This window comes from Monosiga brevicollis, genomic scaffold (assembly GCF_000002865.3).
Source record: "Monosiga brevicollis MX1 MONBRscaffold_31 genomic scaffold, whole genome shotgun sequence".
NCBI lineage: Eukaryota > Choanoflagellata > Craspedida > Salpingoecidae > Monosiga > Monosiga brevicollis.
In genome coordinates this window covers 49153-61706 of record NW_001865068.1, presented here as the reverse complement: position 1 = coordinate 61706, position 12554 = coordinate 49153, and the positions used below count along the sequence as shown (strand labels likewise).

Here is a 12554-nt window from a genome sequence, read left to right as displayed (position 1 = left end):
ACGCGCGTCTGACCACACGCTCACCGGTGGTTGGCACGGTTTATGTGTTACAATCACCACACGTAGAAGACACTTGAGGCATACTCGTGGGTAGTTTCTACCACACATTCGTTTCTGATTTATCAACAAAAGGGGAGAGGCCGAGTTGGACCCCCGGATTTTGAATATGGTGACTGATTTCGCTTGCTTGATGAATGCAGTGCCTTGGGGTTTTTGTTGTTATATATGAAGTTTGTGTATTGGCAAAGGTCGTGATAGTGCTAGAAGTTGAATCGATTTTAATGGTTGTTGTAGTACCATCTGTGCCTGCTTCGTCTTTCGCGTATTTGCTTTGCAAGTGACGTGCGACGACGCCCGCGCGAACGAAGGAACGGAGACGGAGCCAAGGATAAATAATATGCCGTATGCACCTCCCAGCGAGTCGAGGCAGGGTCGCCCCTGGCCGGACCCGCTCTGGATCTTTGGCTGTACGTAGCGCATGGCTGAAGAGAGAGGGGGGGGAAGGGGTGGGACAAGCTTTGTGACGGCCCACACGGCCATTGACGTGTTTCACAACTGGCTCATGAGTGTGACTGGACTGGGACGATGTGCAGATGGCAGCTTGACCTGGAAGGTTGACTTCCCCTATGCGTGAGTCAACCTCTACTGGGGGTCTCTTTTGCAGGGACTCTGGTGTGCCCGCTCATGCTGATGTAGTTGTTGTAGTTGTTCGTTGTTGTTAGTTGCTGTAGTTGTGTTTTGTGTGTGTGTGTGTGTGTGTGTGTGTGTGTGTGTGTGTGGGAAGGGGTGCCTTGTCGCTGCTTCCGAGGCTTGCACTCCGCAGCCTGACTCGCCCGCATCTTGTCATTTGATGTAACTGTACTAGAGAGGTGATACCGGGCTACATTGACGGATACATTCGTCGCTTCTGGCAGCGCTCAACAGACCACCGTGGCGTACCAGGTCTGTGTGCGTGCGGACTGGGCTGACTATGTGTTGGGCACGTGTACCTCGCTCATGACGCTACTGCATACTGCCCACATACGTGCTGGTGGGATGCCTGGTGCCGGTGGATGTAGAAGCGCCGGGTCGTGTGGTGACGCTGGTCCCAGCACCGGGAGAGCGGGTCTGGGGCAAGGCCTATCGCATTGCACCAGAACAGGTGGACGAGGTCATGGCCCACCTCGACTACCGAGAAAAGGGTGGCTATAGCTTGTTAGAGCTGCAGTTTTATCAGGCCGATGGCAGCTCTCGCCTGGCTCTTGTGTACACGGGAACCGAGGACAACGAGGAGTTTGTTGGCGAGGAACCGCTGGCACAGATTGCAAAGACGATTGCTGAGAGTCGGGGACCCTCGGGCCCGAACATTGATTACCTCATGAATCTGGTAATAGCGATGCGAGACATTGCCCCAGATCACCCAGACGAACACCTCCTGGCCCTGGAAACGCAGGTCCGTGCGCTGCAAGAAGCGGCCACCCCAGCCACAGCGGCCGCGCCCGTGGAGGTGATCGAGGTGGAGCCAACCGATACGCGAACGCAGTGACCGGTCTTCAACCGCTGAATGAAAATTTATGCTTACAATTACCAAATGTAATGTGATCATTTCGCAATGTAACGCTGATTGTGTTGCCCCATTGCGACACCATGGTTGCAACCCACAAACATGTAGCAGTAATTGAAGTAACTGCAGCTTTGTTAACCTCCTCAATGTTAGAAATTGCATTGATTTCAGTGGTTCTGGGATCTCACCGGGCACCGTCGCCAGCAGGACCAAGTGTTGCAGCAAGACATTAGGTCGGGTGTGGTGTGGTCAGCAACGATCACACACAAGACATAAAACGGCCACATGGCCTCTGGACCTCTGGACCTCTCAACACCCCGGTAGTGCGACCAATGGACGGAGTGCGACCGGCACCATCCAACCAAATGGCCAACGATTGGTCTCTCTCTTCTCATCCCACAGCATCGAATCAAATGTTGCAACACACACACACACGAGAGAGAAAGAGAGAGAGAGAGAGAGAGAGGGATCAAGAAACAAGAGATAAGACACAAAGCCACTCTCTAACAGAGAGAGAGAGAGAGAGACGCAGAACAACCAAACGACTACACAACCTTGCCAAAGCAAAAGAAACCAGAGAAGAGAAAGAAGAGAGAGACAAACACACACACACATACACACACACACATAACGCATGGTGGTGCAGTGCAGTTGACAGGTCCAGTGTGCAGCAGCGCGTGACCGACTGACTGACTTGACCTGACGGGGTGTGCGCGGGAGCAGGTACGGTCGACGGTGGAAGGGGGGTGTTTGGGGTTGTGGTCGTGGATTTTGGTCCGAGGTCTGGCTCGGCTGCGCATCGGTTTGCTGGCTGGTGACACGCACGCCATTCAAATCTCAATGCTCTCGCGTCGAGTCGTGTGTGTCGGCGATCCCTTCTCATCGCGCACGCGACTCGTGCCCTGCATTCTTTAGGACCAAGCATACCCTGCTTTGAACTGCAGCACCCACCCTGTTGCCTCCGCTGCCGCGTGCTATTATCACGCCAGGTGCGTCACCTTGCCCTTTCCCAGCCCCATCGCCTCGTCCGCCGCAACGAGACCAACAAGACACCTCCGCGTCACTCACGCCTTTGACGACGTGTGAAATGAAATGTGCGCTTCTTCCTAATTAGGATCCGACCGCAGTTGACGCCTTTCAAGCAACACACGCTGATATGGCTTCCACTCGCCTTCTACGCCGCTCTGCGGCCAACCTTTCTCCTTTGGTGAGAATGGTGTCATAAACAGGCCGGCTACGCTTCTTCGGGCCCTGCCCGCCGTCCCATCACCCCCCAACCTCAACTTACTCCTCCTTGATGTACATGTCTTAGGCTCGTCAACCCCAGCTCCTCAACGTGGCACCTGCTCTGCTTCAGCAACGCCAACTCCGCGTTGCCCGCCGGGCTTGCCAACACGTCGAGTTTGACTCAACGGCTCGCCTCGTCAACCAACAAGGTCCTCAGCAAATGAGCTAATCGCTACCCTTGATCAGGCCTACCGATCCTGGCTCATACTCATCACATCTCGTGTCATTCACTCTTTCGCAGACTGGGTCCGTCCCTGCGATGTCTTTGAGCACCGTCACATTGGCTCGGACGAGAAGGAGGTCCAGCAGATGCTCGAGTCGCTGGGCTTTCAGGTGCGCTCGCCTATCCTGCACCCGAGCCCTCGCCATGTTCCCGCAGCTGCTTCTGCACCCACCATCTCCAACATGAACTTGGGTGTCGCCCCTGGTCACAGACCATGGAACAATTTTTGAGCAACACGGTTCCCAAGCAGATTCGCCTCAAGTCTCTCCCTGACCTCGGCGAAGCCATGAGTAAGTGATTTTTGTTTTTGTTTTTGTTTTGTTTTTGCTTTTGCCGCCACTTATTGTCATTACACTTCTCTCTCGCATCGTTCTCTCATATTTGCATGCACAATGCGCACTTGCCCTCGACCCACACGCGGCACGACGTTAGCTGAGAGCCAGGTCTTGCGTCGCCTGAAGCAGCTTGGTGACAAGAACGATCTGTTCCGCTCCTACATTGGCATGGGCTACTACGGCACCATCACGCCCAGCGTCATCAAGCGCTGCGTACTTCAAAACCCTGGCTGGTAGGGCCTCCCTCGTCTAACCAAGAAGCTGTCACTGGGTGCACCTCCTTGCCACCATACACACGCGGTGACTCACCAAGTTGGTTGCCACAGGTATACGCCTTACACGCCTTACCAGGCCGAGGTAGCCCAGGGCCGCCTGGAGTCACTCGTCAACTATCAGACCATGATTCAGGATTTGACGGGCCTCGACGTTAGCAATGCCTCGCTGCTCGATGAAGCCACGGCGGGCGCTGAAGCCTTCTCCATGGCTTATAGCATCAACAAGTACGCATGCCTTGCCTCCTCCCCAACCTCGCAAGAAGATGATGCTCAAGTGAAGCACCACTCATGCCCCGACACTTGTTGTGCCTGCCAACCACGCCGTCCAGGAAGCGCAACGTTTTTTTGGTTGATGAACAGCTCCACCCCCAAACCTTGGCTCTGATCAAGACCCGCGCCGAGCCCTTTGAAGTTGAGATTCGCGTCGGCAGCATTGAAGACATGGAGTTCAATGAGGACGTCATGGGCTGTCTATTCCAGTACCCCGACACCCGCGGCATCGTTCGCGACTTTGGCGATGTTGTGAAGCGTGCTCATGATGTCGGCGTACGTGCCCGTTTGAAACCAAAAATGCTTGACCCTCCACTTCCCATGACCCTCCGGGCACACGCTTGCTCTGCCGGCAGACCAAGTTGTCCATTGATACTATTCTAGACCTTGCTTTGCACACCGACCTACTTGCTCACTGGCTCGCCCCTGCCCCTGCTCCTGCCCCTGCCCCTGCCCCTTACCGATAGGCCATTGCGGCATGCTCGGCCGACCTGCTCTCGCTAACGCTGCTTCAAGCCCCCGGCGACTTTGGCTGCGACATTGCCGTCGGTGCCGTCCAACGCTTCGGTATTCCCATGGGCTATGGTGGCCCTCATGCTGCCTACATCGCCACCAAGGAGCAGCATATGCGCCGTCTGCCTGGTCGCATTGTCGGTGTGACCAAGGTGGGTATGCTTGAGCACACAACCTGTCTCTGACGTACCCAGACGCTTGCACCACCCTTGCTGCCAGTCTCAAAAACAGACCTCTCTCTTTCTGTCCATTATCTCAGGATTCCAACGGTAACAAGGCTTATCGTCTGGCCCTTCAGACGCGCGAGACCCACATTCGCCGCGACAAGGCCACGTCCAACATCTGTACGGCCCAGGCATTGTTGGCTAACATGAGCGCCCTCTACGGCATGTACCATGGTGCTGATGGTCTTAAGCAAATTGCCACCCGTGTTCATCGCCTCGCCCTGGCTACTAAGAGCGGTCAGTTTCAGCTTTTCCTCTTTTGTGTGTCTGTGCTTTGGTGCTTGTGGCCAGAGGTATCGGTTATTGCTTCCATGCACTGCCTCCCCACCTATCTCATCGCTTTCTGACTTTTTTTTTTTTTTTTTTCCTTCTTCTTCTTTTTTTTCTTCTTCTTCTTCTTCTTCTTCCTCTTCTTCCTCTTCTTCCTTTTTCTTCTTCTTCTCTTCCTTCTTGCTTGTAGAACTTGTGTCTGCCGGTCACCGCGTGTCCGATGGCCTGTTTTTCGATACACTGCACGTCTATCCCAAGGACTTGGCCGAGGTGAAGGCGCGTGCTGCTGATAAGCAGATCAACTTCCGTTACTTTGATGACGGTGCCGTCGGCGTGTCTTTCGATGAGGCCATGACTGAGCGTGATGTGGCTGACGTCATTGCTGTATTCACGGGCGTGGAGCGCGCTGACTGCTCTGATCTGGCTTGCCCTGAGGTCGACTTTGGAGCTCTTGCTCGCAAGTCCGCCTTTATGACCCATCCCATCTTCAACACGCTGCATTCCGAGACTGAGCTCATGCGCTACTGCAAGTATCTTGAGGTTTGTCCGCAAGCCTTTTTTTTTTTTTTTTTTTTTTTTTTCGCATTTTTTTGCGCAAGGCTGTCTTGCTATGACTGCGGGCCATGCTACCCAGTCTTTGAGATTTTTGTTGCCTGAATCCTGCTTGTCTTCCAATTCGGTTTAGAACAAGGACGTGTCGTTGGTTCACAGCATGATTCCCCTGGGTTCATGCACAATGAAGCTCAATGCGGCCACTGAGATGGAGGTTGGTTTTGAACTATGATAGCACGTTTGGGAGTGATCTCTTGCGTCTTGTTTTCTTGGCTGCTTCTCTGTCCTTTTTTTCTCACCATTCACTTGCTTCATACTCATGGTTTTGGCGTGTGCCAGGTCGTGACCATGGACGAGTTTGCTGCCCTCCATCCCTTCGCGCCCTCAGAACAGGCCAAGGGTTACTGGGAGATGTTTGATGAAATCACCGAGTACGGGCCTTGTGTCACCCCCCTCCCCGCATTCCTCCTCGTCCTGTACCTGAATGGAATAAGCCCCGTCTTTCTATTATTTATGTGTACCCCTTTCATAGCGGGTTGGTATACTGCTATTGGCCCGATGACTTTCCCCTTACGATACTACTTGCTATGGTTTTCCAATGCTTACTACCTGCAGGGACTTGTGCAAGATTACTGGCTACGATGCTGTGACGATGCACCCCAACAGCGGAGCCCAAGGCGAGCTGGCTGGCCTCATGACCATCCGCGGCTACCACATTGCCAAGTTCGTTTGATTGCTTCAGTTTTCTGCATCCACAGCGTGGCGGTACCAACTATTTCGTTGCCTCATGGCTCGCCCCTGATGCATGCACTTTTCTCCTCCAGCGGCAACCCCCAACGCAAGGTGTGCCTGATTCCCGCTTCAGCACACGGCACCAACCCGGCCACCGCTGCCATGGCTGGTGCGTTCTTGCAACGCATGTACTCGTTGGCCTGCGCGTTGTCTTGCTCGCTTGCCTTGACTGTTGCTTCTGATGACTCATCCACAGGCATGAAGATTGTTGCTGTCAAGAACTGCGGCGATGGCGCCATTGACATGGATGATCTGGCAGCCAAGTGCGAGAAGCACAGCAAAGAACTTGGTGCCATCATGGTCAGACCCATTTTCCCTTGTCTGCCGCCTTCCGCTCCAGCTTGCCACGAACGTACCGTTCTCACTCATCTTGGCCCTGCCTCCCTTGCATCCTCACTGTGTTTTGGGCAGGTGACGTATCCGTCAACATATGGCGTGTTCGATGAAAACATTGTCGAGATCTGCGATATGGTGCACAAGCACGGCGGTCAGGTGTACTTGGACGGTGCCAACATGAACGCTCAGTGCATGCTGTGTCGCCCGGGTGACTACGGCGCCGATGTTTCGCATCTCAACCTGCACAAGACGTTTTGCATCCCTCACGGCGGTGGTGGCCCTGGCATGGGCCCCATTGGCGTCAAGGTCAGGCAACCTTTTTCTTGTGGCCTTTCTTCTTCACGGTGGTCGTCAAAGAAAGCTGTCTTGGCCGCACATGCACGTTCGCTTATGTCGCCCGTTCCCCCGTTTACAGAAGCACTTGATTCCCCATCTGCCCTCCCACCCCATCATTGAGGGCCCTAACCAGGGCAGCGGTGGCCCCATTGCTGCGGCGCCCTTTGGCTCCTCTCTGATCACTCCCATCTCTTGGTCATACATTCGCATGATGGGCGCGCGTGGACTGCGCAACGCTTCGGCTGTTGCCGTTTTGCATGCCAACTACATGGCGGACCGTCTTGCTGAGCACTACCCCGTCACTTACCGGTACGTTGGATGCACCTGCCCGTGCTCCTTCCTGATTGCTCTTCTTCTTCTTCCCTTTTGGCTTCTGCCTTTGTGTTGCTCACTCTCGCGGCCTCTTTCTTCCTTCTGTGCCCCCGCCTCTCTCTCTCCCTCTCCCTCCTTGTAGTGGTGCCAAGGGTCGTGTGGCACACGAGTTTGTCGTGAGTTTCGCCGCTTTCAAGAAGCATGGCATCCTTGTGCAAGACGTGGCCAAGCGCCTGCAAGACTTTGGCTTCCACAGCCCTACCATGTCGTGGCCCGTCAACGACTCGCTCATGATTGAGCCCACAGAGAGCGAGTGCAAGACTGAGCTCGACCGCTTCCTTGATGCTCTCATTACGATCCGCCATGAGATCCAAGAGGTCGTGGACGGCGTGTATCCGGCTGAAGATAACGTGCTGGTCAATGCTCCACACACGGCTGGCTCTCTACTCGCGACCGAGTGGAACCATTCGTATTCGCGCGATAAGGCTGCTTACCCAACCGAGTGGCTTCGTCAGAACAAGTTCTGGCCCGCAGTCGGTCGTGTCGATGATAAGTATGGTGATCAGAACGTCGTCTGCTCCTGCCCACCTATGGAGACGTACTTGGATTAGCTGCGTCGTCCCTCCTCTAGTCCGGTACTGAGCCCTGATGTTGGGCCTTGATTGGTTCGGTATCTTCTCTCCCTCCCTCCCTCGCTCTCTCTCTCTCTCTCTCTTTCTCTCTCTCTCTCTCTCTCTCTCTCTTTCGTTCTTACGGTGTCGCTTGGTGTTTACCTCAATCTGCTACTCTGCAACCCAACAATTCATGTTTGTAACTGATGCACGTGTGGTGCACGTGTGGTGGTTGTGGGCACCTTGACATCATTCCGACACTTGGGCCACCTAGTAGTGGAAAAGTTTGATATCTCCATTTGCGCGTGCAAAATCGAGAAATTCACATGTCAAGCCTGTAAACCCAGAACGGTTTTATGCTCTATGGAAAAAAACCTGATTCACATGTCAAATTTTTACATGTCATGTTAACTCACATGTCAATTCAACGCACTGTTTGCATGCTTGAGCGCGCAAAATGTGTTTGTGCTGTAGTGTCGAAACGTATGCCACGCTCGGGCAGAAGTTGGAACAGCCGGCTGCCATACCCAGCATCTGACTGCCCTGAGCAGCAGGTTCCAAGACATACATACCCATGTCTTGCCAATCAAAACGAGCAGCTAGTTGCTGACGAAAACACCTCAAAAAACCAAGTAAAATCAGAACTTATTCACATGTGAGTGAAAACCCGGCGAACAGAGATTAAAAAAATGATAGCAAAAAGATAATCATGGAGCATCCGGGTGGGTCTTCGAGGTACAGATCGATCCCAGTACCTCTCCCATGCTAAGGGAGCGCGCTACCATTTGCGCCAATGCCCCGATGTGATGACGCCGTAGGTCAATAAGTCAAAACATAAATCAGATTTGAAAAATACTTGAAAAAACAACAAGAACAAAAGACACACGATGCAAAAAAGATAATCATGGAGCATCCGGGTGGGTCTTCGAGTAATGAGATCGATCCCAGTACCTCTCCCATGCTAAGGGAGCGCGCTACCATTTGCGCCAATGCCCCGATGTACTGTTTAAGCATGAGTTAAGTTATTAATATATATGGTAACATTTGTTAGACTCTTCAAAAAATCATGACGTTTTGATGTCTTCCACACTCTCTATCAGATTCTTTCTTGTGTGAGAGATGTGTGTGCGGAAACTATCAAAACAAGGTTGGTGTAAATTATGCAGGCAGATCTGCCGTAGTGGTGGTGTCCACCTCCATCCCTAGGTCTGCCGCAGTCGATTCATCCCCACCGGCTTGCGCATGCGCACTCGGTGTCGTGCCGGCCGTTGGTTCGGGTTTGGTTGTACCTTGCGTTGCTGAAGGTGAGCTCAGCGCGACCGTTCCGGTGGGCTCAGTCGCCGAGGCGGGGTTCGAAGGGGCAATCGGCGTGGTGGCTGTTGCATCGGCAACTGCTATAGTTGACGTGCTCGCAAGAGAGGACGCTTCACCAGACGTGGTGGGCGGATTGGAATTGGAGGCCGTTGAAGGGGGGACGGTCGTCGGCGCTGCAGTCGGCGCTGAGCTCGTCGAGGGAGTGCCATCCAAGGTGCGGAGCAAGCCTGCTTGGACAAGATTGTACTTGGCATATCGAAGCTTGAGCTCATCAAGCTCCTCCTGGAGTTGTGATTTGGCTGTCAAGGTTTCGCCAAGACGTACGGTGGTCAAAGCCAGCTGGGTTCTGTGGGTAAAGCGAACAGCGCCAAGTGAGCGACGGTCGAGATATAGCCAGCCAGCTTGACAATATTGGGGCATGCAGGTGCGGGGTGTGCAAGTATGCAGGGTCAACGTACCGTAGGCGCCGAATCGTTCCTGCATACTCACGGGCAGTCGTGATACCAGATGCAGCCTGCTCGTCCTTGAGCACTCGGGTTTCTATTACAGCGGGGTCGGGGGTCATACGTCCAATGAGCGAAAGATATTAAAACAACCATTCGCCTACGTTAAACTGACGCAAGCGGAAGACGAAACGATGCAGGCCATCATACCAAGGCGCAAGGCGGCAATTGTCTCATCCTTTCCAGCCAAGGTCTTGATCCAGCGAGCATGGCGTTGCTCCAGCTGTTGGCAGTAGGTCTGATCACGACGAGGGCGGCAAGGGGGACAATATTGAGAAGAGAAGCATAACAAGACAGGTCTCAGACTGGACCTGAAGCTCGATTTCATGCAACAACACGCTCACCGTCAGGTCTTCGACTTCTGAATGAAGCAGGGCCAGCTCGGAACGCAAATGCGCGACTTCGGTCGCACGCTGCACCTCGGCTGCGAGAACATTATCCAGGAAAACAAAACAATATAAGAACAATGGTTGGAAATTTTCAGAGCAGTCATCATACGGTTCAAAAGCAGAGCAGCCCAAGCAAAGAAGGCATAGATGCCCAAGCCAGACACTCTCCAATGAATCGGATATCACATACCAGAGTCGGGGTGCGCAGGGTTGCTGGCAATGTCGGGGTGGGCGTGGGCCTGGCGGCGAACTAGAGTATCAACAAAACGAAGAAGCAGGGCGGCGCTTCGGTCGTCAATGCCTGGCAGGTTCAGATTGGCTTCGGCAGCAGCCGTTGGGCCAGCGGCTAGGCGGGAAAACATGGATTGTGGCACGTCCTCCTCGGCACCGGCAGGTTCGCTATTCAGTCCTCGATTGACAACGTTCTGCACGTCGTGCTGAAGCAACTTGGACACCGCCGGTAAGGGGGCGTCATTCAGGACGGTCCGGCTACTGAAAAACCCGAGCTGGCTGGAGATGCCTCGCTCGCTGTACGGTACACCGCTGACGGGTGCTTGGATACCATGAACCACTTGGAACTCTTGCTTACGAGGGGAAGACGAGACTTGTGATGGGGTGACTTGGGTGTGTGTGCCAGTCGCTTCGCTGGTGCCTTGGGCATTGGAAGCTTGGCGCGCGCGCTTGGCAGGCGGCTCAGCATTGGAAGTCCCATCGGTCGGTTGACTTAGGCCCGGTGCCACAGCGGGGGTGTCTGAGTTGCGCGGTGTCATCACGACGGCAGACTTTTGCAAAGACGGACCAGGCCCCGCATCGGAAGTGGTGGCGGCGTTGGCGTTGGCGGGAGAAGTCGTCGACGTAGTTGTATCAGTTGTAGTCGCAGTTGTGGTGGGGGTAGAGACGGGCGGAGTCGCAAGCCCAAGCCCATCTGACTCGACTTGACCAGTCGGCAACAAGACTCGACCCAGGGGCAGGCTCTTCATATTGCCCAGGGTTACCTACATTGAGAGTGAGCCAGCGGCCACGCGCTTTGGGTGAGCTGTCTTGCCCCCGCAGTTTGCAGTTTGTTTGCGTGCCGGCAATGACAGGTCATGCATTGCTTTTAGAGCACACACAGTGTGTGTGTGTGTGTGTGTGTGTGTGTGTGTGTGTGTGTGTGTGTGTGTGTGTTGATTTACCTTGGCGAGATTGACGGGCGCAGCCCATTCCTCGTGTTTGCTGCCAAAACCGGCAAAGTGGATGCGATAGCGGCGCGGAGTGGGGGGATCGGCAAACAGGTCATCCACTTTGGGTTGGTCTACGTCAATCTGAGTAACCCAGGCTGACCACCACGAGCTGTCGTGTTGGCAGAGAACTTGTTCTTGCAGGGCGTAGTCATGTGAGTCGGCATGCTCGAGGCCGTGTTGAGCTTTGGCAAGCCATTCTTGCACTTCCGGCCCGGCGACACTGTCGAAAGTTTGTCCTGCCTTGTTGGTCAAATCACGCCGAGCCCCGTGTTGCAGAAGCTGCTGTACCACTAGAACCTGTGCACATTGAATGCGTGTGTGTTTCAAAAGTTGGAGAAAGCGCAGGTCACAAGTCATATGTATCTGTGAGAATGTGTGCTTCTCGGACACTTGACGCCGATCTTGAAAGAATGGGGTGGCAGGATAAGGGGCCGTACCCTATTTGTGCGAGCGGCAATGTGCAAGAGCCGGTCGGTGTTGTTGCCAAAGGCATTGACGTCGAGACCGTAGTGAAGCATCACCTCGATGGTGCCGTTGCGCCCAAACTTGGCGGCCCAGCCGGCCGGGGTCCAGCCCAAAGGATCGCTGCCATCGGCAAGTTGAAGATTCACGTCGCTACCATCAATCTACATAGACAGGGGGCGTAAGATCATGAGGGCAGTCAGGGTCTACGAGGCGCATGGCAAGAGTATGAATGGTTTGAGTCGAGCTAGGCACCTGGGACTGACCTCGTGCATCAGTTGCCAAATTGCGACAAAGTCACCGCTGCGCACCTGTCAAGATGCCCGACGACCGTGAGCCAGCAGGACGGAGAGAAAGGGGCAGGGGTTAGGGGCCAGGCCAGCTGTCGAGGGATGAGCACCAAATGGCGGCAGCCTAGGAGCGCTGATGAGCGACATACATGTTTCATCAATGTCTTTTGAGCTCTTTCGTTGACCATGATGATCGGTTTCGGCACCCTGGTGACTGCCGACGCGCGACAGTCGTACGATGGGGCTGCGCTCTGCACACAAGAAGGTGACTCGGAGATGCAGAGCAAGAGAACCGGGTTGACCACCGGGCGAGGTTCTCCAACCCTGTCCCGAGGCCTCGAGCTAGCAACATGTGAGCGAGCCAAGGGTACAAGAATGAGAGCAGTTGGCGAAATCTCAAACCCACAGGCCCCCTTTCACGCCACAAATGGTCTGCCACCCCCCACCCCCCCTTCTCCCTTGCCTCTTTATCCAATCACATCAACCCTCACCAG

The 12554-nt window shown here is 54.3% G+C and overlaps 3 protein-coding genes across 3 annotated transcripts; 2 read left to right on the top strand and 1 right to left on the bottom strand.

The window, feature by feature from the left end:
* Positions 1-1153: 1153 nt before the first annotated feature.
* On the top strand, positions 1154-1525 carry MONBRDRAFT_11658 (uncharacterized protein; the record flags this gene model as incomplete). Its single annotated transcript, XM_001749528.1, has 1 exon — positions 1154-1525. One exon carries the CDS (start codon positions 1154-1156, stop codon positions 1523-1525), a length of 372 nt encoding a protein of 123 aa, XP_001749580.1.
* Positions 1526-3445: 1920 nt separating this feature from the next.
* On the top strand, positions 3446-8210 carry MONBRDRAFT_38751 (uncharacterized protein; the record flags this gene model as incomplete). Its single annotated transcript, XM_001749527.1, has 14 exons — positions 3446-3621; positions 3715-3888; positions 3993-4209; positions 4401-4598; positions 4706-4907; positions 5131-5480; positions 5626-5706; positions 5832-5923; positions 6108-6215; positions 6317-6393; positions 6481-6584; positions 6696-6926; positions 7036-7265; positions 7411-8210. 14 exons carry the CDS (start codon positions 3446-3448, stop codon positions 7877-7879), a joined length of 2709 nt encoding a protein of 902 aa, XP_001749579.1. The 3' UTR covers positions 7880-8210.
* An 827-nt stretch (positions 8211-9037) lies between these two features.
* Positions 9038-12248, bottom strand: MONBRDRAFT_29031 (uncharacterized protein; the record flags this gene model as incomplete). Its single annotated transcript, XM_001749457.1, has 9 exons — positions 9038-9539; positions 9652-9733; positions 9847-9934; positions 10041-10120; positions 10276-11080; positions 11261-11605; positions 11746-11934; positions 12037-12081; positions 12210-12248. The coding sequence occupies 9 exons, from the start codon at positions 12246-12248 to the stop codon at positions 9038-9040; spliced, it is 2175 nt and encodes a 724-aa protein (XP_001749509.1).
* Positions 12249-12554: the final 306 nt, after the last annotated feature.